The sequence below is a fragment of the Phallusia mammillata genome, chromosome 1 (genome assembly GCF_965637545.1).
Source record: "Phallusia mammillata chromosome 1, kaPhaMamm4.hap1.1, whole genome shotgun sequence".
Lineage (NCBI taxonomy): Eukaryota > Metazoa > Chordata > Ascidiacea > Phlebobranchia > Ascidiidae > Phallusia > Phallusia mammillata.
The window spans coordinates 35204163-35230066 of record NC_137252.1 but is presented as its reverse complement, the minus strand read 5'-3'; the positions used below and the strand labels follow the sequence as shown (position 1 = coordinate 35230066).

The 25904-nt window shown below is 37.8% G+C and overlaps 2 protein-coding genes, 1 long non-coding RNA gene and 1 pseudogene across 5 annotated transcripts; all 4 read right to left on the bottom strand.

Annotated features, from left to right (window-relative positions):
* Positions 1–1162: 1162 nt before the first annotated feature.
* On the bottom strand, positions 1163–3543 carry LOC145231376 (uncharacterized). Of its 2 annotated transcripts, XR_013860784.1 has the most exons (4): positions 3502–3543; positions 3200–3263; positions 2695–2855; positions 1163–1664 (listed from the first exon to the last, which is right to left on the bottom strand). It is a non-coding gene; the product is annotated as an uncharacterized LOC145231376 (long non-coding RNA). The 2 variants fall into 2 exon arrangements; XR_013860783.1 differs by lacking the exon at positions 1163–1664 and having other exon boundaries at positions 1799–2855.
* Positions 3544–5524: 1981 nt separating this feature from the next.
* LOC145224884 (uncharacterized) lies at positions 5525–10279 on the bottom strand. The gene is made up of 3 exons (XM_080091495.1): positions 10076–10279; positions 7456–7649; positions 5525–7363 (listed from the first exon to the last, which is right to left on the bottom strand). Exons 1-3 carry the CDS (start codon positions 10216–10218, stop codon positions 6417–6419), a joined length of 1284 nt encoding a protein of 427 aa, XP_079947621.1. The 5' UTR covers positions 10219–10279; the 3' UTR covers positions 5525–6416.
* Positions 10280–11909: 1630 nt separating this feature from the next.
* LOC145224891 (partner of Y14 and mago-like) lies at positions 11910–19734 on the bottom strand. Its single transcript, XM_080091507.1, has 5 exons — positions 19613–19734; positions 18385–18481; positions 15440–15684; positions 13917–14202; positions 11910–12332 (listed from the first exon to the last, which is right to left on the bottom strand). Exons 1-4 carry the CDS (start codon positions 19674–19676, stop codon positions 13955–13957), a joined length of 654 nt encoding a protein of 217 aa, XP_079947633.1. The 5' UTR covers positions 19677–19734; the 3' UTR covers positions 11910–12332; positions 13917–13954.
* LOC145224877 (ATP-binding cassette sub-family C member 5 pseudogene) lies at positions 19721–25608 on the bottom strand (annotated as a pseudogene). Its single transcript, XR_013859757.1, has one exon. The product of XR_013859757.1 is annotated as an ATP-binding cassette sub-family C member 5 pseudogene (transcript).
* Positions 25609–25904: the final 296 nt, after the last annotated feature.

The window sequence follows — 25904 nt, the reverse complement described above, 5'->3', positions numbered from 1 at the left end:
TAATTCATTGCTACAGTTTCTATCATAATTCGGACAAAAACACAACATAACAGTTATACCTCCTCGCTTTAATTAACTTCGCTTTAACAATAGAAGAACCCATGTATCAGACTTCTAAAGCAAACTCTGACAAAACGTTTCACACACCACTTTGTTTTATTGTATTTTATTTATTTTTTGGTGGTTCTGCAGGTTGGGTTTTGTTTGAAAGCCATTGCACCACGTCAAGGTACCAACCACCACAATGGTTTTCTCTAAGACAGTAGAGAAACCCTCGTTTGGCGCAGAACCACGACCGAAACGAGGTAAAGAGACTGACCTGAAAAACAAAAACAAGATTTAAAACGGGTTTCAAATAATTGAAACCTGAAAAAGTGGGGTTAAAACCTGAAAAAGCGGGGTTAGAACCTGAAAAAGCGGGGTTAGAACCTGAAAAAGCGGGGTTAGAACCTGAAAAAGTGGGGTTAGAACCTGAAAAAGCGGGGTTAGAACCTGAAAAAGCGGGGTTAGAACCTGAAAAAGCGGGGTTAAGACCTGAAAAAGCGGGGTTAAGACCTGAAAAAGCGGGGTTAGAACCTGAAAAAGCGGGGTTAGAACCTGAAGAAGTGGGGTTAGAACCTGAAAAAGCGGGATTAAGACCTGAAGAAGCGGGGTTAGAACCTGAAAAAGCGGGGTTAGAACCTGAAAAAGCGGGGTTAGAACCTGAAAAAGCGGGGTTAGAACCTGAAAAAGCGGGGTTAAGACCTGAAAAAGCGGGGTTAAGACCTGAAAAAGCGGGGTTAGAACCTGAAAAAGCGGGATTAAGACCTGGAAAAGCGGGATTAACAATGAATTGATTCCAAAGCAATAGATTGATTCCCAAACAAACAATGGATTGATTCTAAAACAATAAATTGATTCCAAAACGATTGAATCTGCAAAAAATAACAAAGTTAGTGAAGTCATATTTAAACAATTCACAACAAGATAACGTACTTTGAAACAATGCTTTGTTCAGATTTCTTGTTTTCGTTGAGGTGCAGAATATTTCAAATTCTAAACCTCAAACTAATAATTGCTGCAAAACTGACGTTGGCGATCCGCAATAGAAACGAGCGAGTCAACAATAAAAAGTAAACCAACGACCTGACAGGCTGATGTAAAAGGCACAACACCCCCCAAGAACTGGTCTAACTAATAATCATAGAAATAAAAGGATAGAAAAGTTACAAAAGAATGGGTTTTTGTTTTGAAAGAGGGAAAACGTCAAGACAACATAACGCAACCGATACAGGTACACTGTGGGTCACATTCCAATTATAGTTTCATCTGAGTTGTTTGTTTTTTATCTGTTTTCCGTTGAAATTCATTATTATTTTCAGTTTAAATGCGATGGACAATTTTAAATGCGGGATTAATTGTTTAAACTTGTTTAAAATCATTTTGGTTATTTATGACGCAATTAAATGTTATACAGTTAAGGAAGCTTCGCTCATCTGGTACACGAGTCGATCGCTAATTGGTTGTTCTTCTGCTTCGGTAATTACCACAAAAATGTAAAAAGACAAACGCAGCGAAGCGGAACCGCCAACGTCCCTGCGCGTGCGACGTAAAAGTACACAATAATAAAATAAATATAACTTCCCTCAACTAACTGTCTCCACTGTCAACCGTCGCAAGTTAGCCTAGAAAAAGTAGAAAGTGAGTCTGCCGTGTTTTTCAACAATCCAAACTTACACCGACCAAGTTCGCTACGGAACAAACGCCAGGTAATGAATGGAAGCCGAGTCAACCAGGAAGGCGGGATCGAAATAAGTTATTCTAAATCCACGAAAGTATAAAAAGGGCATGACCAGCAAAGGGATGTGTTCAATTTTTGAAATTTTTGAGGTTAACTTTTTTTTAAATACCAAAGACTGCGTTGAAATAGATCAAAAAGAACTCAATTTTGCCCGTTTTAATTATTAGAATGTTTATAATTCCAATTAGCATGAGGGTTAACATTCAAAACTTGACACCCAAAGTCTCAGCCTCTTCATATGGAAGTAGAAAGAGACCCGGATGTACAAGCAATGGATATGAAAAGCTGGTCAACACCCGAAATCCACAACATCCCTAATTTTACAGTTAGGACAGGCGCAAATTTTTTTAAAAGGAACAGTGACGTTTACAACGTATAACACAACATTGTGCCACTGCCCCTTGCCCTCCGAGTCCCCCCCGCAAGGACCCAAATGAGTTACGCAACCGCTGGGCTGGGGGAAAAAAATTAACAACAGTTTGCGCCCTACCAGGGTGGATCACGAGACTTTTCTGGCAAAATGCAAAGCCGTTCTCCTCATGCCCACGAGCCTGGGCGTTCATTGGAAATAGCGGTGTCCGGTACTCGGTCCCGTCTACACCGCGGCCAATGCAATGCGGTGGAGGCCATGTCAAGGCCGTGTTTCTAAACGCACCTTATTTTAGCTAAAGCCATTTAGCAACGCGCCACACCTAACTAGAAAACGATCTAAACTAAGGCCCTACGTGGCGCGAGAATCCCAAACGTACCCCACCTATGTTAACTATAACCTAACCTTAGTTAACGAGTGCTACTCTAGTTGTAACCCTAGCGCCAACTTGCTGACATAGTAGCACTCCTATAGACTTGGACCCTTCTTTGACCGAGGAAGACTACCTTTACGGGTCAACCTCGGCAAAGAATAAGTCACTCACCCTAGCGCCAGTTAGCCTAAGTTAAAGGCCTAACCGATTCCGCCATCCCGGTTGACGCACGACAGACTCCTATGTTTACATACAAATAAATATTAGAAGTTGAGGAATGTTGGTTGAAGGACGAACGAAGGTTGATGAAGTGTTGATGCAGGCTGGTCGATCTGAAATTAAAAATACTTCACTTAAAATAGGAAAGCCAACATTATAAAACCAATACCATAACTTTAATACACTGCAGACAAAAACGCAGGCTTCTTAAACGCGGCGAGATTTTCTACAATCAGCGCCGAATAAAAAAGCGCCGCCTGTTACGTCATAAACACATGTTGTTCTGACCAGACCTTGCATTAAGCTGGTACAATTAAGTTGCTTAATACATTATTAAAACATGCATTTTTGATTGTTTACGTTAAAGATATGCCTCTGAGTTCAATTGTCAATTAAACTACATGGTTATTCGTAAAAATGCTAAGTGAAAATTGAAAATATTATTAGTAAAACCCACCTTTTTTGAATGGAGAACCGATTTTCAGGTGTTCAACTGGCAGCTACATTCAGCTTTACTCAGCCTGCAGAAAAAACAACAGTTTGTTAATTAAAAACGTAAAGGTAAACATATTTGAGGATATGAATTACTAACTCCTGGAAGAGTTCATACATAATGTCTGGCAGCAACAGCTTACTTATAATAATTACTAAACTAATCAACAATTAAGATGTAAGCTTGTATATTGAAAACTAAGCTCAAATTAGCTTGAAACAAAAATAAACCAAGTCCACGCAATAAGTTAAACGCCATTTATTTACCTTGTAACTTTGCCAGCCTTCCACCTCAGCTTCACAAACAAAATGACTTCCAAGTAAAGAAACGAATTCGTGCCGCGCGTTTCTCGAACGCTGATTGGCCGAGACGTTAATAGAACTTAGTCAAGCGTAACAATGCATGCAGTTGGAATTGCTGAGTTCGAAAACGAAGTATGTGGGAGTTATTTAACGTAATTGTTTAAAATATTGCTAGATGACCATGTGATTGGTTTAAAGTGCACTTAATATAACGACGTATATTTTTTAGTAAATTTTAAAGTTTAGAAATGAAGTATTTCACGAAGTTTAACCGCAGTGTTTTTTTAAGATGTTTTGATGTGAGCTTACTAAGAAAACTACTTTCAGTTTATATGTCTTTCCCTTGACAGGATTCATTGTAACGCTGATATTTATTTATCAGAGCAATCGGTTGTTGTGCTTTATATGAAGCTGAAAATATAAATGTTTTTTGGGGGGTTTTGGTTTGGTTACTAAATATGTGAGGAACTAACAGTTTTTTTACTCAGCTATGGAAGGTCGCTAAAAAGTTTTGCTATACTAAGTCAGCCTGCACTGCTAATGCACATATTGTTACCATGCTCTAGTCTTGTCATCATGTTGTTGGTGTGCAGTGTTTTTTTAAGGTGTTTTGTAAATTTCTCCAGCGGTTCCCCAAAAGCAAATATGGCTATTTTTTGGTATTTAAATGAAACATTTGCGGTCTCTTAAAACTACTTAGCGGTCACCCAAACCAAACCTTAAAAAAAAACTGTTTACCCCAACAATATGCGGAAATGTTTGTTTCATGACTTTGGTGCTTTCGACTTTGGCTTTCCTTTTATATGCAGGCTGTTCTCCAACTATTTTCTAACTTTAACCTGGAACTTTTTTGACGCTTATAAAGTCGAGACAATTTGGTGGATTTTTTTATCTTACGACCCTCAACAAGGAAAATGAATTCAACAGAAAAGCACAAAAACTGTTGCTGCAATGGATTTGCCTTTACTTGAAACAGGAAGTTTAAAACACTTTATGCGGATCTATTTATAAGTTTAAAGATGAAAAACGGCTCAAATAGATGTGATGGCGTGGGCATTTGCCGAAACGTTTGAAAAATAAAGCATGTCACTTTTTAAGTTGACTTATAAGCCGTTATTTTCATCATTGAAGTAAAAGAACGTTTAATGTCGTTTTAGATTAGACTACCGTTCCCGGGCTGTACACTTTTCCTGGTTAAATGCTCTAAACCAGTGCTCTTCAACAGGTGTGCACGGTGCACCCTATGGGGGGGATCAAAATATGCATGGAGTGCACCAGTACGAAAAGGTATAAAAGGGTGCATCACAAACTTTTAATCAAACCATTAATATTTGCGTTTCAGAATATTAGAAAAAAGGTGTAGGTTTCAACTGATGTATAAATGAACCTCTGTATTTTAAAAAAAAATGTCGATGCCTAACACTTTCAGTGCGGTTGACGTATATTTACGTCAAAAGACGTTTTGTGCAGAGTTCGATTGACTTACGTTAAAAGTTTTTGATCAAAAATGCGGCTGACTGTTAATGTACGTCGAGACCAAACAGGGTGCATGAGTTCGTCATAACAACTTTAAGGGTTCACAAAACCAAAAAAGGTTGAAGACCACTGCTCTACACAACATGCCTGGGGTACACCCGTTTGCAACCTTTTCGAGTGCGTTTCTTTTTATCACCATTTAATTGCTTTTATCTTTTTCTTCGTGTCGCCTTTTTTACCTTTGTGCGTCACCCTGTTGCGTGCCTTATGTCGCTTTCATTTCTGATAACCTGATGATGAAAATAGCACTTGTCGAAACGTCGTTATGTTCTACACAAAAATATACTGGCTCTGATTTTTTTGCTTTGATTATTCAAAACCGTGAATGGTGTGTACAATACAGTGTGTACGTGGATCATACTGTCACGACTATTAACATTATTACTTTACATGATCCTGTTGATCCAGTTTGTCTCACAATATCAACACACAGAAGGGAAAATCTCAGTGGTTTCCCGCAAATTGACACATTTTTATCAGTTTGTTGGAGCGGAAGTAAACAATATTTTCAATCCAGTGATACAAATTACCACACAGTAGGAAGTATAACAAACAAATCATCAAATAATTTGGTGAACTTTCTGGAGGAAAATGAAAATACCCCAAAACATTTCACAAATTTACAAACACGATTTTTCTTCCAATTACACATTACAAAATTTGAAGCATTAAAAAGTCAATTTTAGGATATTTGCTGTTTCTTAATGGAAGTTTTTCAGCAACAGCCCTCGTTGGGTGAACAAACGTTTGCAAAATCACACGTAAAAAAGCTTAGGATTGCACAAAAATGCGGTTTTCTTTACAGAGTAAAAATACAAAATATCGCTAAGGCCGCGAAAAATGCGTGCCACTATTTTGGAAACAATTAGGCATGGATTGTGTTTCTAACGTTTTCATGCACGCCAAAATTTAGTCATCATACCCTAAAGAAGGGCTACTCAAATGGCAGACCGAGGTCCAGGGGCGTTGGATGTGGACCTCATACATTACATTGTGTGTTAATTTCTTGATTGTTGCTATGTAGCGACAGTTAACTCGAGTGGCGATTTTTTTATGTAGCGACAGTTAACTCGAGTCCGCATGGGGATTCTCGGAGTACTCCGAGGAGCCCAAAGTATTTCAAAAAGTCTTTAAAGGTCAGTTTATGCAACTTAGTGGCGACAAAATGGTCCTTTGTTTCACCACAGTAAAGCATGAATTGACTCCAAAAAACGAATTTGTCGCGACATAATTGGAAATCTCTCGGTGCCCAGAAATTGAAAAACGGCTGCTTACAACCGATTGGACACAGTTGAATGCATCCAGTTCGCCCGTGAACCCGCTTCAAAATACAAGCTCATATTTCAACGGGCGGTCATACTTCTACCGATCTCAGCCAGAGCTGTGGTAGTCATAACAACGCTGCGACGCTTGCGCTCCTCGCTCGGCCAGTCACGTGCTTTGTTATAGCACTCTAGCGCCATCAAATAAATCCTTTCGGCTTCTGCTGGAGTCCCGAGCTGCCTGTGACCAGTCGCCAGATTGTGGTAGCATATTCCCAGTATGCGGTATTGACTCGAATAAGCGCCGAACTGGTCTTGCATGAGCTGAATCGCTGCTTTGTTGTTTTCCAAGGCTTGCTCGTGGTCTCCAATGTTATTATAGCACATCGCAATATGACGTAAGCACCAAGTACTCTTTATAGCTTTGCTCTCCGGATCAGCATTGGCCACACGACTCATTTTAATCCAAATGTCATTCAACACAGGCACCGCGTGCTGCTTAAATTGCGTCACAATCTGTAACGATTTCATCCCGGTCGCGACAGATTGCATGGCATCGGCACAAAACATTAGTTCCTCCATTTTTACCTCCGGGTTTGGAATTCTTTCGCACAGTTTGGATGCGGAGTAAAGAAGAGACACAGCGGCAGTGTATTGGTCTTTTCGGCACATCTCCTTCGCTAAATTCCTGACTTCTTTTGTCGCCTCTTCGCAATGCAACTCCTGAAGCGGCAGGTCCGTAGCAATAGCAGCCAGCTCATCGGATTTATAGGCGGCCAACGAGTAGTCCTCGTGACGTATTAAAGTGTTTACGATTTCTATTTTTTGCTGTAGTTTTTTAAATCCATCTTCTAACTTCTTGTGCAACTCAATAGCGGCCTTGGGGTTAAATAGTTCGGGTTTAGGGGTGAACTTTTGGGCGCTTGACTGTGGTTTGGGTTCCACCGGGGCAGGCGGGGTCTTTGATGGTTGGGGATTTTTCGTCCACGGGTCCGAAGATGGAACTTTTTCAAATTTAACAACAAGTTCTGAAAAAAGTAAACAAATAATCTTTGAAACGCATTAGAAATGTGACGTACCACATTTTTAACAGCATATTTTAAACCATTCGTTTATTCACCTCTGGAAGGAACGTTCCCCAAAACTTTAGCAACAGATTTACTTTCCTCGCTTTGTGTGACGTCATGTGCACTGATGACGTCATTGCGTTTAAACTTGTGGTGTTCGTCGAGTAGCTGCTCGACTATGAGGTTTCTCGGAAAGTCGTCAAGTCCGTTTGGACCCAGGACGATCGTGTGGCGGCAAATAGGACAGCTGTAGAGTTTTTTTTTAGACAAGTTAAAGGTGTTACAGCGCAGCTAGCGGTAAATAACTTAATCTGAATTTTTTAGTGGTAGTGGTAGTGTCTGCTTTTAATCCACTTGAATTAAAAATTCTTTTGCGGACAGGTTTAATGAGCAACTAAAAGAGAACATTTTACAACACGAAACCGTCTCTCTATCCCTGACACCGGTGGCTAATTTTGCCACTTCACTGGTTCCGCCAGCGCCCCACTACACTCGTGTTTACGTGACTTATCGCGCTCCACAACGTGCCAACGCCGCGCAGCTATTTTATACTCGTTCTAATGTAATTGTGTAAAAATGTATAACGATCAAATTAATATTATATTGACAAAGTGGCCAACACAGTAAGTATGGAGTATTGCGCATTTGAGATAAGTTTAATATTCTAATGTGTCAGAAAAGCACTATATCCATAGGGTTACCATACCGTCCTTATTTATAAGATTTATCCTTACTTTGAACTGCTATGTCTTAGAAAAATTCATTGTCATTATTACTAAGAAGTTTCCTTATTTTTGACTTGAGTCATTCTTTTGTCTTATTTTCAACAATTACTGGTCAATTCCCAGCTACAAGTAAAAGTAAACCTAGACCTGAGCTGTTGTGAGATGCACGAAGTATTTTCTACGAACAAGAAGTGACTGAAACAAAATGTTTCTGTCAAAATATTGCATATGATCATGGGCGGATCTAGACGGGGGTGTTTGGTGTTTTGACACCCCCCTCAGAAAATTGGTTAAAACTCGCCGACGCCCACTTTTAAAAAGTTGTTCGTGAAACAAATAGGTCAAACGTTCCGTTTACCGCTGCATGATGACAAGGAGTTGTTTATCTCAAAGTTGTGCGTCCTCATCCCTTTGTATTGGCTTCTCTAATCGTCCATTGTGACGCAACAAGAGTGTAAAGAGTTCATTGCGTCATGTTACTAAAGGGCTGCTCCGCCAAGGTGCTGGTTGCAGTTTCCCGCGAAGTGCTAACCGCACTAAATGTTTAAAACTATTTTCGCAATTAAACAATGTAAAAGAAAAGTGAAAAATGGTTCAAAACGTCTAATGCTATATTGTTTGTGACCAAACACGTTTTTTGTCACAAATATTCGATCGATGTACGTCGAAACATGTTGTTAAGACATGATGTAATTGGTAATTTACCAATGCTTGGCTTTGTTTATGCCTTGTATAGTAACCAACTTTAGTGCATTGGTAAACTTTAGTGCACACTAAAATCAATTATTCTTTTTTGTCAATTGGTAACATAAGAAGCTGATGCCGCTCGCCTTAGCGGATCCTAGCTGGAGAAAGTGCCAAAGTTGGACCGGGTTTAGGTCTTGTACTTTCGGGTTTGGGCCTGCATACAATTGAGGAGATAGCACTTCGCCGCTTAACGCGTCCTCACTACTGGCCATTTGACGTGAAAGTAAAGCATTTCGCGTGACGCGTTTTGTAATATAAACGAGTTTATTTTCAATTTTTGTAGCAACCATCGAAATAAAAGGACTTTAAAGGTGCATTGAGGTAATACTATTTAGGTGTCAAAAAGTGGAGACGATTAAAATAGCAAATTCATGTTTATATTGCATCAAAAGTTCCGCTTTTTTATTTGCCAAAAAACTTAACGGTAAACTATTGTGTGTTGTGTTAGAGCAGGGGGGTCACCAAACTTATTTTACCTCGGGACGGATAAGTTTAATAATGATTTTCGTCGTCTTTCCAAACACAATTAACACTTGTAGTCAAACTGGCTTTGGATCAATGAAAACAAACTACTGGCTTTGGATCAATGAAACTAGGTAAAAATATCAATTCTACATATCGTAACAGAAAATATTTTGTACGGAGTAAAAAAAGTAAATTAAAAAGCGGATCCGACCCGCGGGCCGTAGTTTGCTGACCCTTGTATTAGAGCAATGTCGTTCAAACTCCTTACGCAAAGAAACACAAATGGTCAGGGCGCGGAAATTAGGTTGTGTTTTTGAATTAATAAACAAAGTAACATTACAAGCTCTGTGCGTCCATGATAGTTAAGTTGTGTCATTTAACCATTAGCTTTTTTGATGCGTAAGCATGCGGGTGACGTCAAGGTTATGACGTTTTTTGAAAGGGGAAAACCCAAATCGAAATTTATGACGTCAGTATCGAGTTAGGGAATTCCCCAAATACTTTAGGGAATTCCCCAAAAATTTCGAACACGACCCTAAGTTTTTTTCTAGATCCGCCCCTGCATATGATATGTCATGGCTCGTATAACTGCCAAAGATTTGTCCAAAACATTTGTTTTGTTGGTATGAAAATATCATTTTTCGATTGTCTTTTTTTTTGGTTTCAAGTCGATGGCAACCCTGACTATATCCCAATAGCTGATTTTGTTGCTATTAATTTAAAGACCTAAACCTACCTATGAGACAGGGCTTTTTGTGCGCACATATCCTCCAAACAGACGCGACACAGGTTGTGTTGGCATGGCAACGTGACGACAGGAGGTTGCAACATTTCTATGCAGATCGGACACATGAGGACATCTTGCATTCGCTGGTTCATGTTGTCGGCAGCAAAACGAACGAGAAAAGTTAAGTGAAATGCAATAACATCATTTCCTTGCAGTACCTGAATTGACAATATTAAAAAAATGAAAATTATTACAAAAGTTTGTCAGTAAAGTTTATTTATTTGTTGCAACACTGCTATGGTTAAGTGCATAAAAGTGTTTAATTTAATTTTATGAAACACGGTTATGGTTGATTACACACGGCATGCATGGGAACTGGCAAAAAAACAATGGTGATGTTGACTTCTTGATTCAAAAATCTTTCAAGAAAACTTCGCTTGCAACTGATTAACCTATCTACCAATTACCAAAAAATGTGTTCATAACTCTAACCCTCTTAAAACAGCAATTTTTCGGCTTGGTGAATATTTGAACGCAATCTTGCTGCTACCATTCGTTTAAACCGGCGAAATAAACTGGACTAAACCACAGTTAGCATTTATACACGTTGCTTGTATACGTTTACAGCTACTAAATGCAGTCAACTTTCCACTAACTTAAACTGTACATTGCACCTACTACCTCAACGCTGGTTCTAACCGCACAATAGCAACCTATTTGTGTTCAAGTAAAAAGCTTGTTTACAGTTGCAGCTCAGTTTTCAGTTCCAATTCACGGTCTTTGCGCAGATCAATCAAGCAATGAGGCATTGTTGTACCCTAACTGTGTTACTGAAGTTCCTAGCATCATGTGATTGCGTTGTTGGTGGCGGAAGGTAGTTAATCATTAAACTGTCATGCACATATCTTAACATATTTGATGACTGGCTGAAGCTGAATGACGCTTGCCTTGGAAATAAAATTATGACCACTACAATCATCAGCAATGAATGAACTGATATTTATGTATGAATATTACAAGCCAACAAATAGAATCAAATGTAATAGAAACTAGCTATGCCTTCCCAAACAAGATTGCATCATAGAAATGTCTGACTAACCAATTTTCACAACGAAATTTCAACGCCTGTTTTCAAACCATTATTATATTTTACATGGTTGACTTGCAACCAATTTCCACCAGATTGTGCAAACCAGAAAAGCTTTTTACAAAATCAAATGTCGATTTTGTTTCTACACGAACTACTACCGCTTTCCACCTCTGAAATTCTATATGTACTGTGGCGAGCTGGTCGGTCAGGTAAACACACCGTGACTACACAATGGCCTTAAATGCGTCACAATAGCATTTGTGTCACAAGATCGTATTTTCAATGGTTCTTCAACAAATACAAAGAGAAGAATTGAACTTAGCACCAGATAATAGAATCCACAATTACAGATCTTTTCATTGGCATTACAAACTTTTAAACTTCAGCGAGCCAGCACATATGAACAGTCTAAAGCAGGGGTGTGCAACCTGCGGTCCGCGGGCCAAATGCGGCCCTTGATTAAAGGTTGTGCGGCCCGCAGAGACGCTTGGATTTCAAATGTAATGGCAAACGAGTCCAACTAAGTTATTATATATTTTCGAGCAGATTAATGTGCCCGGTGCTATTTTTCTGCGACCAGGCCACATGTTGCTAGAATCAAATACGAATTATACTTGTTAGTTATATTTGGTAAGCAACAAAGGAAAATCACCTTGTGTTATACACAGGTGCGGCCGGCTATCTAATTTTGGCAATTGTATTTGGCCCACAGTGACAAATGTTGCACACCTCTGGCCTATGGCAAATCTTACATAGTTAACATAGTTTATATTTCACAACAAAATTCTAATATCGGCCAAATCTGCTCGATTACCAGTTCTTCAAACACATTACACACACCACAAAAAGATTTTGTATCAAAAAAGCGTAGTAACCATAGAAATAAACCAAATCTTAAATGTCACGTGACCACAAACATTTCAAACTAGCTTTGTGCAATCAACCGAAGCCGTAGAATTTTATTTCACTCAAGGTAGCAAAAATAGCTGAGCATGTAGCGAGTAAATATCAGGCGAGTTTAAGCAACCTTTTAAAAATATCTTGTACTAAACGACAAACAATAATAAACTGTATAAAAATGAATTTGATTGATTTGGCGTTTCACGTTATTTTGAATTTTGAGGAACACTTTTTGTGCAACATCGAGTTTTCTACTGGGCTGGCGTCTTGCAGCGTCTAAAAAGAATAGTGGAAAATTTTAAAGTTCGTTTTGGATGCATTAACTGGTCAACCATTGAAAAATACATCGTGCAAAACAGGGTAAAGCTAATAACACCATAGCATAGTCAGAGCAGACCCACCTTTAGATAAATTTCGAAAGGTGGCGTGAAGAGCTAAATTAATTATCAATTTGACATCTAAGTAAGGGGTAGGGTTGAGAAGTTAGTTTTTCAAAGTTTACTTTAGGAACTAAGCAGTAGATTGGACATATGTTACACAATGTAGTGCCGTTGAATACTTCCACCTCAAAGCGGAAACACTATACTACACAGCAAAAAAACACAATGTCTCTTATAAATTCAGTGTTGAATGGTGAATAATATGTTGAATTTGTACCGAATATTTTTAATTTATAGCCCTGTACAATAATGCCTGCATTAAACCGCTCCGTAATATTCTACCAATTGTTAATATTAGACGTTTACAAACATGTATGACCTAATTTATCCTATTATGTCATCCTAAAATCGGTCCACACACTTTAATCAAGTCCCGCTGTTGTAAAAGTGAGCGATAGCGTCCCCTTGTGAGCATTTGTAGGCAGTGACAGGACAAATTTGGTCATACAACACTCTGTTAATGACTAATATAAGCGATCGGTCGAATTTTACGGACCGGTTTGATGCAGCCATTGTTCTACAGCAGCGGTTCTTAACCTTTTTTTGTCCACGCCCCCCCCCAAGGTGTTTGTCGGACACTTCACGCGTACACTATACACTAACATACACTAGTTGGTATGGACACTAATTTTCATAATTTTACAATTAAACAGCGGCTCAATCTGAATACAAATAAGATCGTGGGAAGACATTAACCCTTTATGGTCTCGTGTAAATCGCCTCGCATGTGCCAGTTTGGGAAAGGCTGCGTCAGGGCTTGTAACCCATGTGACTCTCGAGCGTGATTATTAAAATGATCCGGCCCGCAGTTAAAAAAAATCGGCCACCCCTGTTCTAAACTGACAAACTAAAAACTTTGCCATGTATGTCATTACTCAAAATTCGTTTCTTTTTAAAAACGTTTGTGCTCTCAAACAATGCACTACACTTACTAAAATTTTAAATTTTAAGGGGGAGGTGAGTCCAAAGCAAAATAAATTTTAGGGGGAAGTGAGTCCAAAGCAAAATAAATTTTAGGGGGAGGTGAGTCCAAAGTTAACTAAATTTGTTCACGCCCCCCTTGGAAATGTCTGGCGCCCCCCTGGTTAAGAACCACTGTTCTACAGGGCTATAAAATAGTATTTTCGATTTTTTTTAATATTTTCATGGTAATGCCTACAATATGAAACCCGATATTGGAAAGATAGTTTGAAATCACGCACAAGTTAATAAGGGGTAATGCAGAAAAAAGTTGGTAAATACAGCAGAGCTACTAACACAGGAACTCACACCAGAGATTTGGTAATTTTCGACAGGTGGCGCAACGGAACATAGGCGTTTGCAATGGCAATAATTGCTAAGTCAGCAAATAAACCTCTGGTGTGAGTTCCTGTGTTCGTAGCTCTACCGACACAAACAGTACCAGGTGGTCGACTCTTACCTATTGGAGAAAAACACAGAAACAACTTGATGCCAGTGTTACGTAGCAACCAGCTCAGCTAATTCCTTTTCGATTTCAGGCCGTCGAGCAATTTTCTCCAGTTGAGTTTTGTCCGGTTTTTCAATCTCTCCATTATCGATTTTCGTTTGTAGTTCGTCGATTTGACGTAATTTCTTTTTTAAGTTTTTCACTTTCTTGGCAGTGGCGTCGCCGTCTGATTGGTTCCCGCTTGATCCAATCGCAGAGCCCCGCAGTTTTGTGGAAATCTCTTCCACTGATTTATCGCCTTAAACAATATTTAAGCAAATTTGAAACACTGTTCAAACGACAAAGCAACATCGTTTCCATATAAGAACTAGAAGGGTGGCTTAGCACATATTGCCCTTGCACATACACTATGATCTATTTTAAAACATAAATATATTTCCTATGCTTATTTTGTATTGGGTCCCATATTAGCCATCGGTTTTTATAACTTTAGTCGTTTCTGCAGGCAAAAACTCATGGGTCCCCACACATGCAAAGTTGAAATTAATGCAATTCAATAGATAACAATGAGTAAGTTTGGTATTGTGAAGACAAACACAGTGATTGGTACTGTGCATATTTAAATATGCTATATGGAGTAAAAACTATTTAAATTAAAAAACTCATTTTAGGGGGCTAGTAGGGTAACAAATTGAGACACACACAAACTTAAAAGTAGGAAACCACAATGCATCAATCAATAGTACTGCAAAATTTCAGTCCAAATCTACCAACGTTTACAATTTCAACCACTGGAGGTGTTTTGAGCAACAACCATTATGTTTCTGACGTCAAAGGGCTGTTAACAACTCCCGAACTGCAATGGCGCAATAACGATAATTGGCATACTTTACAAGCTATCCAAATTTTAGCCAATTCTGACATTGTTTACAAACTCACCCATTTTAGGGGGCTAGCGGGGTAAATACTGAGGTTATCCGGACAAACAAAGTGGGATGTACATCTACATAACTATATCTACCATCTGTGTAAATTTCAGCCGAATCCATTAAAGATTTGATAGAAAAACGAGTCGGACAAACTTCTGAGGGAAAATAACCATTTTAGGGGGCTAGCGGGATAAATACTGGGGTTATCAACAAAAACAAAGTGGGATGCACATCTACATAACTACATCCACCATCTGTGTAAGTTTCAGCCACATCCATCAAGCATTTGATAGAAAAACGAGTTTGAAAAAATTCAGAGGAAAATACCCATTTTAGGGGGCTAGCGGGGTAAATACTGGGGTTATCAACGAAAACAAAGTGGGATGCACATCTACATCTACCATCTGTGTAAATTTCAGCCGAATCCATCAAACATTGGATAGAAAAACGAGTGGGACAAACTTCGGGGGAAAATACCCATTTTAGGGGGCTAGCGTGGTAAATACTGGGGTTATCAACAAAAACAAAGTGGGATGCACATCTACATAACTACATCTACCATCTGTGTAAATTTCATCCAAATCCATCAAGGATTTGATTACCAACCTTTCACAAGATCAGTGTATTGCTGCTGTATAATAACTTCAGTTTCTTCGTCCCTTTTCTTTTTCCTCTGCTCTTTTCTCTTTAAGTTCTTCTTCGCTCCTTTACTTAGCGGAAGATCGGGACCCTGTTTGGAGTTCGCTGAACTGCCGAGCCCCGGGACCGCTTTGGGCTTCTCTGGGACCGGAGCTGTAAACCCGGGGCAAGCGGGGGCACTGCTTCGTATTCTGGCAGCACTCGTTTGATATCTAAATAATAATAACAATAAATTAAGGGGTTTGAAACAAACAATTTGTTGAAATATTTTATGTTGGTTATTATATTGGGAAAGAAAATCAAGTATTGAAAGGTATAATGGCAAACAAGAATAGAAATCAAAATGTTCAAGCACATGTTTGATATCTATTTACAAAAAAAATTATCTAAGACATAAAGAGCCATGGTTTATACTTGAAATAGTCCTGTTCAGTGGTGGGATTCAATTTTTTTGTCAGCCGGTTCTATCACAAAGTCATAGTTTTCAGCCGGTTCTACCACAAAAGTCATATTTTTCAGTCGGTTCTATTACAAAAGTCATATTTTTCAGCCGGTTCTATCACAAAAGTCATATTTTTCAGCCGGTTCTATCACAAAAGTCATATTTTTTAGCCGGTTCTACCACAAAAGTCATATTTTTCAGCCGGTTCTATCACAAAAGTCATAGTTTTCAGCCGGTTCTATCACAAAAGTCATATTTTTCAGCCGGTTCTATCACAATAGTTTTCAGCCGGTTCTATCACAATAGTCATATTTTTCAGCCGGTTCTATCACAAAAGTCATATTTTTCAGCCGGTTCTATCACAAAAGTCATAGTTTTCAGCCGGTTCTATCACAAAAGTCATATTTTTCAGCCGGTTCTATCACAAAAGTCATAGTTTTCAGCCTGTTTTATCACAAAAGTCAAAGTTTTCAGCCGGTTCTATCACAAAAGTCATATTTTTCAGCCGGCTCTATCACAAAGTCATATTTTTCAGCTTGTTCTATCACAAAATTCATATTTTTCAGCCGGTTCTATCACAAAGTCATATTTTTCAGCCGGTTCTATCACAAAGTCATATTTTTCAGCCGGTTCTACCACAAAAGTCATATTCTGTCCATTCTACCACAAAAGTCGGTTCTATAGAACCGATGCGAACCGGCTGAATTCCACCACTGTTCCTGTTTCATTTTACAAGGACACATAATAAAAAAACTAAAGTTACATTGGCAAACTAGCATAGAAAATTGGTCCCATAATTTATAACTTCTTGCATGTTACCGACTTTTTAGGTGTTGCAAACTTTCTCAACTGGCCTTTACTGATTATAATTTACCGGTAAAAAGGAAGTTTACATGGTAACAACGCAACAAAATCCCAAAATGACGTATATTTTGCATTATAATTATCCAGGTATAAACTTTGCAAAAATAAGTTGGCCCGCCAGCATCCGCACCTGGGAACAGTTGGCCCCGATTAAAAAAACGTTTGGACACCTCTGACTTAGAGGCACACAGAAAAATATTTCAGTGGTACAAAGTTCAAAGGGAAATTTGAAAGTCAGTCACAAAATGGTTCAACAAAAGCCCTAAATTGTTACTAGAAAGGCAGCACACCTGGTTATAAATAGTTTGAAATTTAACCATGTCAGATCAAAAGATTTTATTCACTACTGGAAGTACAAGGACAAAAATGTGCCATAAAGTTTATGTTCAAATGAAATGTTTAAGGCCTTTAAACCCTTGGTTTGGACTTTATACCTTTCCAGCATCCCAACAATAAAATGTATAGCACAAAGTTCACAGAGAAAAGCTTCATATGTAATATCACAAAAGTTATGTCATATCACCCTATGTACTATCCATATATACCAGGGGTGGCCAAACTGCGGCTCTTTAATGTTGCACAAATATTCCCCATATTGCCCAGTTGTTTAATCTGATTATAAAAAAAAAATATTATTGTACAAAAGCGTGTTGGCTTGTGCATTGTAGTCAAAAATATTTAGACTCACAGTATCACCACACAACTATAATCATTATTTTATAGAGCGTGCACTTCATTGTGAGTGAATAAATTCGTTTTTGATTTTTTGTGTTGCGGCTCTTTCAAAAATAAGTTTTGTGACATGCGGCTCGAGCATGAAGCAGGTCTGGCCACCCCTGATATATACTATATGTACTATCACCCAAATTCATAGAATCAGATACAACAAGGATTGCAAATGTTTTGGCAATGATTCAAAATCTGCACAATTTTATTAATTTATGACAGTAAACTAACATTATGTTTTATCCAATTGTGCAGTTCAAATATACAGTTTTTAATTTTATCTCATTTAAAAAAAAGACTTTGTTTAAACAATTGAATTTGTCAAAACATATGAATATAGTAGACCTATATTTTTTTCTGTTTTAAATGATAGAAAGGGTAAAAGCCATTGAAAGGAATTTTGCAACCTTATCCTGATTCTTGCACTACAACAGAATGCCAAAGGCAGTTTATCCAGTTCAAATTCCCACAAAGTATTTGCGACTTCGCCATAAAGATGTTTAAAGCTTTGGACCGAAGTTTTTCACCTTTCAGTTTTCTAAAAGCAAAATTTGTGTGGCAAAGTTCAACGAAGATTTTTTTTTGCCACATCACCATAATGTGTAACCAGTGGTGGGATTCAGCCAGGTCTACAGAACCGTCTCATGAAATTTTATTAGATCAGCGAGACGGTTAGCATTACTGGTTACTGTCAATGGACTTTTTGTAACAGAACCGGCTGAAAAATATGACTTTTGTAATAGAACCGGCTGACGGAAAATTTGAATCCCACCACTGCATGTAACTATGTTTGTTGCATGAAGATGCACAGGAACCAAAAGATCCAAAAGATTTGGCTGGATGAAACACAAACAGTAGAGTCATGGAATTGTTTTTTTACCTTTTTATGTCTTCATCTGGAACGTAGCCTTCTTTCACCCTCTGTGCTTTTCTCCATGTTCCATCGGGACGCTGAGTAGCAGGAATAAACGCAACACCTGGAAAATAATGAGGGATATTTTACCAAGTGAAATATACTCAAATCAACAAAACAGTAACAAATTTAAATAAATATATATTGATCAAATGGGACACACGCATAATAATCTACATGGAATAAATGAAACACCTAAAAACTACAAAAATAAATGCAAATCTTATAAAAGAGTATAGAATAAATGCAACACCAACAAAATGATAAATAATTTGCAGTCGTGCAGCAACATGGCTTTTATATTCGTGCATTTAGTTTTTACTATTTATATTTGTTAATAGTTAAGCATTGTTTAATAGTTTTTGCATTTAGCAATTTCCTGTCTCCATTAAACCTGCCAAGCACATTAGTTATGGGAAGTTTCATAAATGCAACAAATACTTTTGCAAACACAAGAACTAATATAAATGTATCTGTTTTTGTGTGTAAATCACTTTAGCAGTAATTTTGCAGACCATGTCCATATTAATCAAAATATCATTTTAAATGTCTGCTCTAAATAGTTTCACAATTTTCAGTTCATTGTAAACCCATAAAATAGGCTAATTAAAAGTCCAAAACATCATGCAGATTTATTAAACACCAGTTTAACATCATATTTCAGTTAAGCTTACAGGAACAATTCTAAATAAGACCAAATTTATTCTGCCACGTTCTTTCAGCATTAGCAATTACCCTAAATATGTTCTTTAAATTCAACTATTATAAACTACTGTTTGGGATTCAGTATCAAATATTACCCAGAATCTTCTAAATTTGGTCATAATCTAACCAGAAACAAACAAGTCATTATATTAGTGTAACACGTAACGTTTCGACAACAACTTTTGTCATTCTCAAATAAAGCCTTGAGCTAAACCAGTGGTTCTCAAACTGTGGTACGTGGGAGCTTTTTAGGTGTTATGGAAGAAGCTTTCTGCTATACCTAATGTAAGTCAGATCTAAAATTGCGACTCAGCTGACCCAACTGAACTTGTGTATTGTACATTCTTTGAAATTGCTAAATATGTTAGCCAGATTGAGAAGAAAAAAAAACAACGCAGTTAGGTGGTACACAACGATAAAAAAAGTTGTCAGGTGGTATGCGATCCAAATAAGTTTGAGAACCACATGATTTAAATGTTAAAACACTCACCTCTGTCATCTCTGACTATTCCTGTGACATTGGAAACATGAAGGTGACTGTTAGAATCACTCATTTCACGACAGAAAGCACAGGAATATATAAAATATAACCTACAACCTGCACACAAAGCAAAATTAGTCAACAGAAATAAACATTTGCAAAAATTAACGGGCAAAAACAATTGGTTAAGTAATGGCAAAACTATTGACAATAATAAAGTGCATTTTAATCAAGTAATTAAATATACAGCAATTCTGATATTATTATGCATGTGTATTGCCAAGAAAATGTACAACAAGTTAATGCATTTCTGCACAAATCAAGAAGAAAAATAGAAAATCAAAACAGACCAGTTTTACGAGACGAAGAAAAATACAGTATTTTTTGTGATCTCACTCAAATGTTTTTAAATGCAACAAAAAGCCATTCAGCAAGACAAATAGAAACAATACAGTAAAATTTAAATGTACAATTTCAACCAATACATTGCGTAATAATTTAGCAAATATATGTTGCCAATTTTAGGTAATGTTTATGTATGGGCCAAGTGCTTCAGAAAAGCAACAGACACAAAAATTTACACCAGAGTTGGGGTTGTATGCTTTCAGTAACTAACTAGTAAATAGTAACTACTGTAATATTATACACATTTTTTATTCACATTGACTATGTTATTTTTAAAATGTGTCATTAAACACTTGTGTATCACGGCAAATTATAAGTAATTTTTTTAAATAGAATATTCATGTACTGAAAAAACTATTTAATCTTTTTTGTGTACAAAGTGAAGGCTAAACAATGTAGCCTATGTCAGTAATTGTGTATAATAAACAAGACAAAAAATGTGCCTAAACAAAACAACACACAAATAAATACAAATTGTGCTTTATGTCAAACTGACATAGAAAAACAACTACAGATGTTTGGAAAATCAAAGATGGCTTCTCAACGAAAAATTTTAAAGGCATTCTGTTTCCAAAAGTTGTTTTTCAATAGACTTCCCATAGCTACTTTAGTATGTCAGTTTCACAAATGAAGATCAACCATGTACCACATACGAGTGCTTACAATAGAACTGTGCATGAAAATTGAAACCTGAGTCGAGGTAACTTGAATAAAAATGCAATATACGAAGACAAAAGGGTTAATGCAATACATATATGCTAATTTTGCTAGTTTAGATAAAATGTTAACAGATAAATTTCAATATGTTGTTGATTCAGCTACCAATACACATGCTGAAATAACATGCAGTATTAAGGTTGGAAAAACAGAACAATCTTGCATTTTAGGATGTTTAGTCACAATGTACAATCTTTAGCACTAAACAAAATTAACTGTTTAGAGCAGTGGTTCCCAACCTTCTTCAACAAATTCCTTCCTAATACACTGCATAGTAGATGCTAAACCATCATTTAAAATTGGGTCTTTTATCAACTTACAGGTTATAATCCTGAGCTGAAGTGTCTAGTCACAATTCACATGTGAAAGTAAATTCCTCCCCTGAAGTTTAGTGGTTGGGAACCACTGGTTTTGAGTGTTTGGTAAATGTTCACATAAACAGCATGGTATGAAGAAAAGAGTTTGCTCTATAAAATTGACTAAATGTAAACATCTTTACCATAGCTCAAATTTTGGGTTTATAAAATATGAACCCATATAAGAAAAATCTTAACACAAAATGGAAACAAAGGCAAATACACATTTCAAGAAGTGACTATTTAACAAACAGAAGGAGGTGATAAATTAATGAAGACATAAGCATGAGTTTTTTAATGAGTGGCAGCCATCATTCTCGCAAATACGGAACTCTGGTTGTTTAAGAGTGTTTGTGGAGAGTCAAATTCAACCAGTCGTCCTTCGCTAAGCACCATAATGCGATCACAAGTCATCACTGAAGCTAAGCGATGAGCGATAGTTATCAGGGTGCAATCAACAAAGGATGCTTGTATCGTCTCCTGAACGATTTTTTCAGTTTCCCCATCCACTGCAGCAGTAGCTTCGTCCAAAACCAAAATCTTGCTTTGCCGCAATAGTGCCCTTGCTAGACACATAAGCTGCCGTTCCCCAACTGATAGATTGCTCCCATTCTCAGACAAGGCACTGTCCAATTGTTCTGGCAACTTTTGGATGCTTGCTTTTAGATGTGTCTGCTCCAAAACTTTCCAAAGTTCCTCTTCTTTGTAATGGTCGAAAGGATCCAAATTGTAACGAACAGTTCCAGTGAATAATACTGGATCTTGTGGGATTATTGCCAATTTAGACCGCAATGATTTTAGGGAGATAGTGCCGATGTCTAAATCATCAATCAAAATATTTCCCTCTGCCACTTCCACCAAGCGAAAAAGTGTGACAGCTAATGAGGATTTTCCTGACCCTGTACGACCAACAACACCAATTTTTTCACTTGGATTAAGCTTAAAGGAGATATTGTTCAAGGCCAATGGCAGTCCTTCCCTGTACCGCATGCAAACATTCCGAAATTCAACCACACCCTTCTTAGGCCAGTCTTCAGTTGCTTTTGCATCACAGTCAGATTTCTCTTGAATAACATTGTCGATGTAGTATTTAATGCGATCAATGGAAACAAACCGTGCTTCACCTTCATTTAACAAGCGGATTGTAAACTGCAACATGCCGGACATCAGGAATGCCGACGACAATGCTAAACCAGCTGAAGCAGGCGACACTATGTCTCTGTAAATGATAACAAACAATGTCGCAAAGACACATGTCAATATCATGAGTAAATCCAGACGCACTGCCAGCCACCGGTTGATGCAGGCAAACAGATAACAGGGTATTGCATTTTTGTCAAGCTGTTTAATGAATTCATCGACAAATCTACTGGAACTTTGATAAGCTCGGATTGTGTCAAGCCCGGAGATTGTGGTTGTAATGTGTGCAAACCACGGTGATCGCGTCATGTTGTCGAGACGTTTCATCTCACGAGCTGCAGGTTTAAACATGATACAAGCGATAACTAGGATCGGACAAATGACAACTACTACTATCAAAAACTTCGGGAAGACATAAGCAATCAAACCTGTGGCAAATATGAGGGTCATGAAGTTGAAAAAGAACATCTCCCATATTATAGGCAATGGGGCATCTGCTTCATCCATATCCTTTTGAAAGCGGTTTATAATTCTACCGGATGGCGTTGTATCAAAAAACTCCATGGGGGCATTGAGGATCCGTGTGAACATGTTGTTGTGAAGATTTTTCATTGCAGTGAACGCCAGAGTCATAAAAGAAAATCCCCTGAGTACGCTGACAAGCAACATGAAGACAGCTGATGAAAAATAAACAAGTAGATAGAACTTGAACTGGGGGTGAGAAGTGATATCTGTTGGGTCAATAAGAGAGGGAACTGTTGTTTGTGTCATGTTAGGTGAAATAGTTGTGTCCGTTGAAACATTTTGGGAAAAGTTTCCTGAAGTATCTACTAACGCAAGAGCAGTAAAATTTCCGACTTCAGCTAAATGTTTAGCATGCACCGAACCCAAATTCAACCAGAGAGACAACCACAAGTTTGTGAACTGCTGCACTCCGACATTAAAAGCAAAGAAAAGCAACACTAGAAATGCTGCAAAGAAGCCTGAACCTGCCTTAATGTAGGCAAAGTAGACAGATGCCGGGATGACCCCACCTCGCTCTTCCTTTGTCATCAATCTTCCCTGCTCCAGTAGCTCTTTTTCTGAATCAACAGCAGATTTTGTTGATGTTGATTTGACAGAGGGATCTTCCTTAACCAGTTTGTCCTCTTCCCCCAGGGAGCTAATTCCTAGTGAAGCAAGGTCAGTGTTGTCTTGAAAAAGTGCCTCAAAGCTTTTTATCTCTTTGATCTTTCCATGTTCCATCAAAACAACCTGGTCACACTTGGGCAAATACTGAAGTTGATGGGTTACCAGAAGTACTGTCTTGCCATTTTTCTTCAACTGGGAAAGAATAGCTTCATTGAAAATATGTTTCCCAACATGCACATCGACTGCACTCAAAGGGTCATCTAGTAAGTAGATGTCGCGATCAGAATATAAAGCTCTAGCCAGACTAATCCTTTGCTTTTGTCCACCACTTAGATTAATTCCACGATCTCCGACCTCAGTTAAATCACCACTCGGAAAAATATCTAAGTCATCCAACAGTCCGCTAGCAGTGATAGCATCTTGGTATTTCTTTTCATCATGCTGAAGGCCAAAGACAACATTTTCTCTTATTGTAGCATTCATCAGCCAAGCTTGTTGTGTTGCATATGCCAAAGCACCATCCAGCGCAACAGAGCCTTCCACCAAGTGCAACTGGCCAATTAAAGCTGAAATTAAAGAACTTTTCCCAGCACCAACATGGCCGCAGACTCCAACCAAAGATCCTTTGGGAATCGTCAAGTCAATGTGTTTTAAAACTAAAGGCAGATTTTGTGATCTGTCGTCTTGTATTAAATCTTCAGTTTCAGAAGGTTTTCTTGTACTACCATTTGAATTAGGAAGATCATCAATTTCTCTGGGAGTTTGCCAAGAAAATGTGGCTCCAGAAATTTCCACAGCATTTGATTTATCTTTGGTTCCTTGTTGAACATAACTTTCCATGTCGTCCATAAGCATAATTTTCCTAAAGCGTCCCATTGCCACAGTGACATCTGCAAGACTTCTTATACCAAGCGGCATCACTTTGAGACCAAAGGACATCATATTAAAAACAGCAATGCATGTGAAAGCATTTTGAGCAGTTAGATTATAACCAAGCACAATATATGCCGAAAACATAACAACTGAAGCCAAAACTGGGGTAAAGAAAGCCAGACTTACATTCATACTTTGCAAGAATGCCATCATTTTCAAAAGTCGAAGTTCCTTTCTTCGCAGGTTGATCACTCTTTTTGCAAAGGACTCCTCCCAACAGTACATCTTGATCAGTTTGATGAATGTGAGAATCTCGCTAATGTTTTTCACTCGAAGCTCGGTTAACACGATTGCCTTTTCACGGAGTTTGTTCATTGCTTTTACTAAAACCCCTTGCAGCAAAATTGTGGCCAAGAAAATAAGCGCACCGAATAATCCGATAGGTCCAAGCAAAACAGTGCTGTAGATTGTGCCAGCAACAAACAATATTGGACCGACTAAGATTAAATTTCCCATCCTGTTAGCCTCAAAAATTCGATCCCCATCATTAGAACACAGGTTGACCAGTTCACCAACTGAGACAGCAGTATTGGCTGAGGAAAGTTTCAACACCTTTTTGAACATAAACAACACCATGGCTGAGCGTGTTCGTATCGCAGACCTGTAATTGATGGCATAGAGGAGTGTTGTTATACTCGACCGAAGAACCTCGACACAGAAGAGAATACTAATGAGTATAATTCCGTAACTGAGGGTAGAATTTCTCTGTGATACATAGCTCAATAGAAGATGCATAATGAAACTACTTGTAGAAAAAACTGCAAATGCATACAATAAAATGCACAGGGTGGACATAATTAACCTTGTTTTGATAAACCTTAACACAACTCTCCAAACAGAGGCACCTTTTCTTCCATGTTTCTGTATCTCATCATCCCAAAGTCTTGAAAAACGATCATAGTTTGGTTCTGCTTGGTCATACTGCGACAATTTCCACAAATCATCAACAGATGGAGGCTTTTTAAATGCATTCCATACCAGAACTGTCATCCACGAAAATGTTGCAGTTGAAAATAAACCTGCAGTATCACATGGATGTTCATGGTCAGATTTCTCAAAGGGTCGGATTGGAATAAGCGTCTTCAAAGCTGGTGTGTATTTATCGATAGGTGAAGGTTTGAACGAAGTTGATGGAATTTTTAAATGCTCACTCGTCTTATTTGAGGTTTGGTTTAGTAGCAGGTGTGAATCTTCTATGGCCTCGACAGTATCTTCGTCAGATTGCTTACGGGCCATAGCAATCAAAACCACACAAATTAATCACAACAAAATTATCATCAAATCATGATGTGAACCTAAAACATTTTACAAATTAGAAATATAGAACCTTTTTATTTTAATTTGTGGCAAAAAATTTTGGAATTATGTTATTTTGTATAAAAAAGAACAAGATAGCTTCAAAAACTAGATTACAATCAGAATTAATATCAAACCGTAATCTGATTGTTAAATACTTTACAAGTTATAAATGAGAAAGCATTATAATTGTTTGGAATTTCATAACTTCTTTACAGCATGTTCCATGATTTTAATTACAACAATGCTTTAATAATTTTCTCTACATGAAGCATAATAAAATAAAATTGCAAGTTTGTTTGTAATTGTAACAACAATATATA

What these genes read in the sequence shown, in the direction of transcription:
- LOC145224884 (XM_080091495.1), bottom strand. Translation starts at nt 10,218, where the DNA reads ATGAACCAGCGAATGCAAGATGTCCTCATGTGTCCGATCTGCATAGAA. An exon ending in CAAAAAGCCCTGTCTCATAG is followed by an intron (nt 7,650 to 10,075) that starts GTAGGTTTAGGT and finishes AAAACTCTACAG; the next exon opens with CTGTCCTATTTGCCGCCACA. An exon ending in GGGGAACGTTCCTTCCAGAG is followed by an intron (nt 7,364 to 7,455) that starts GTGAATAAACGA and finishes TACTTTTTTCAG; the next exon opens with AACTTGTTGTTAAATTTGAA.
- LOC145224891 (XM_080091507.1), bottom strand. Translation starts at nt 19,676, where the DNA reads ATGAGTGATTCTAACAGTCACCTTCATGTTTCCAATGTCACAGGAATA. An exon ending in AATAGTCAGAGATGACAGAG is followed by an intron (nt 18,482 to 19,612) that starts GTGAGTGTTTTA and finishes ATTATTTTCCAG; the next exon opens with GTGTTGCGTTTATTCCTGCT. An exon ending in CCAGATGAAGACATAAAAAG is followed by an intron (nt 15,685 to 18,384) that starts GTAAAAAAACAA and finishes ATTATTATTTAG; the next exon opens with ATATCAAACGAGTGCTGCCA.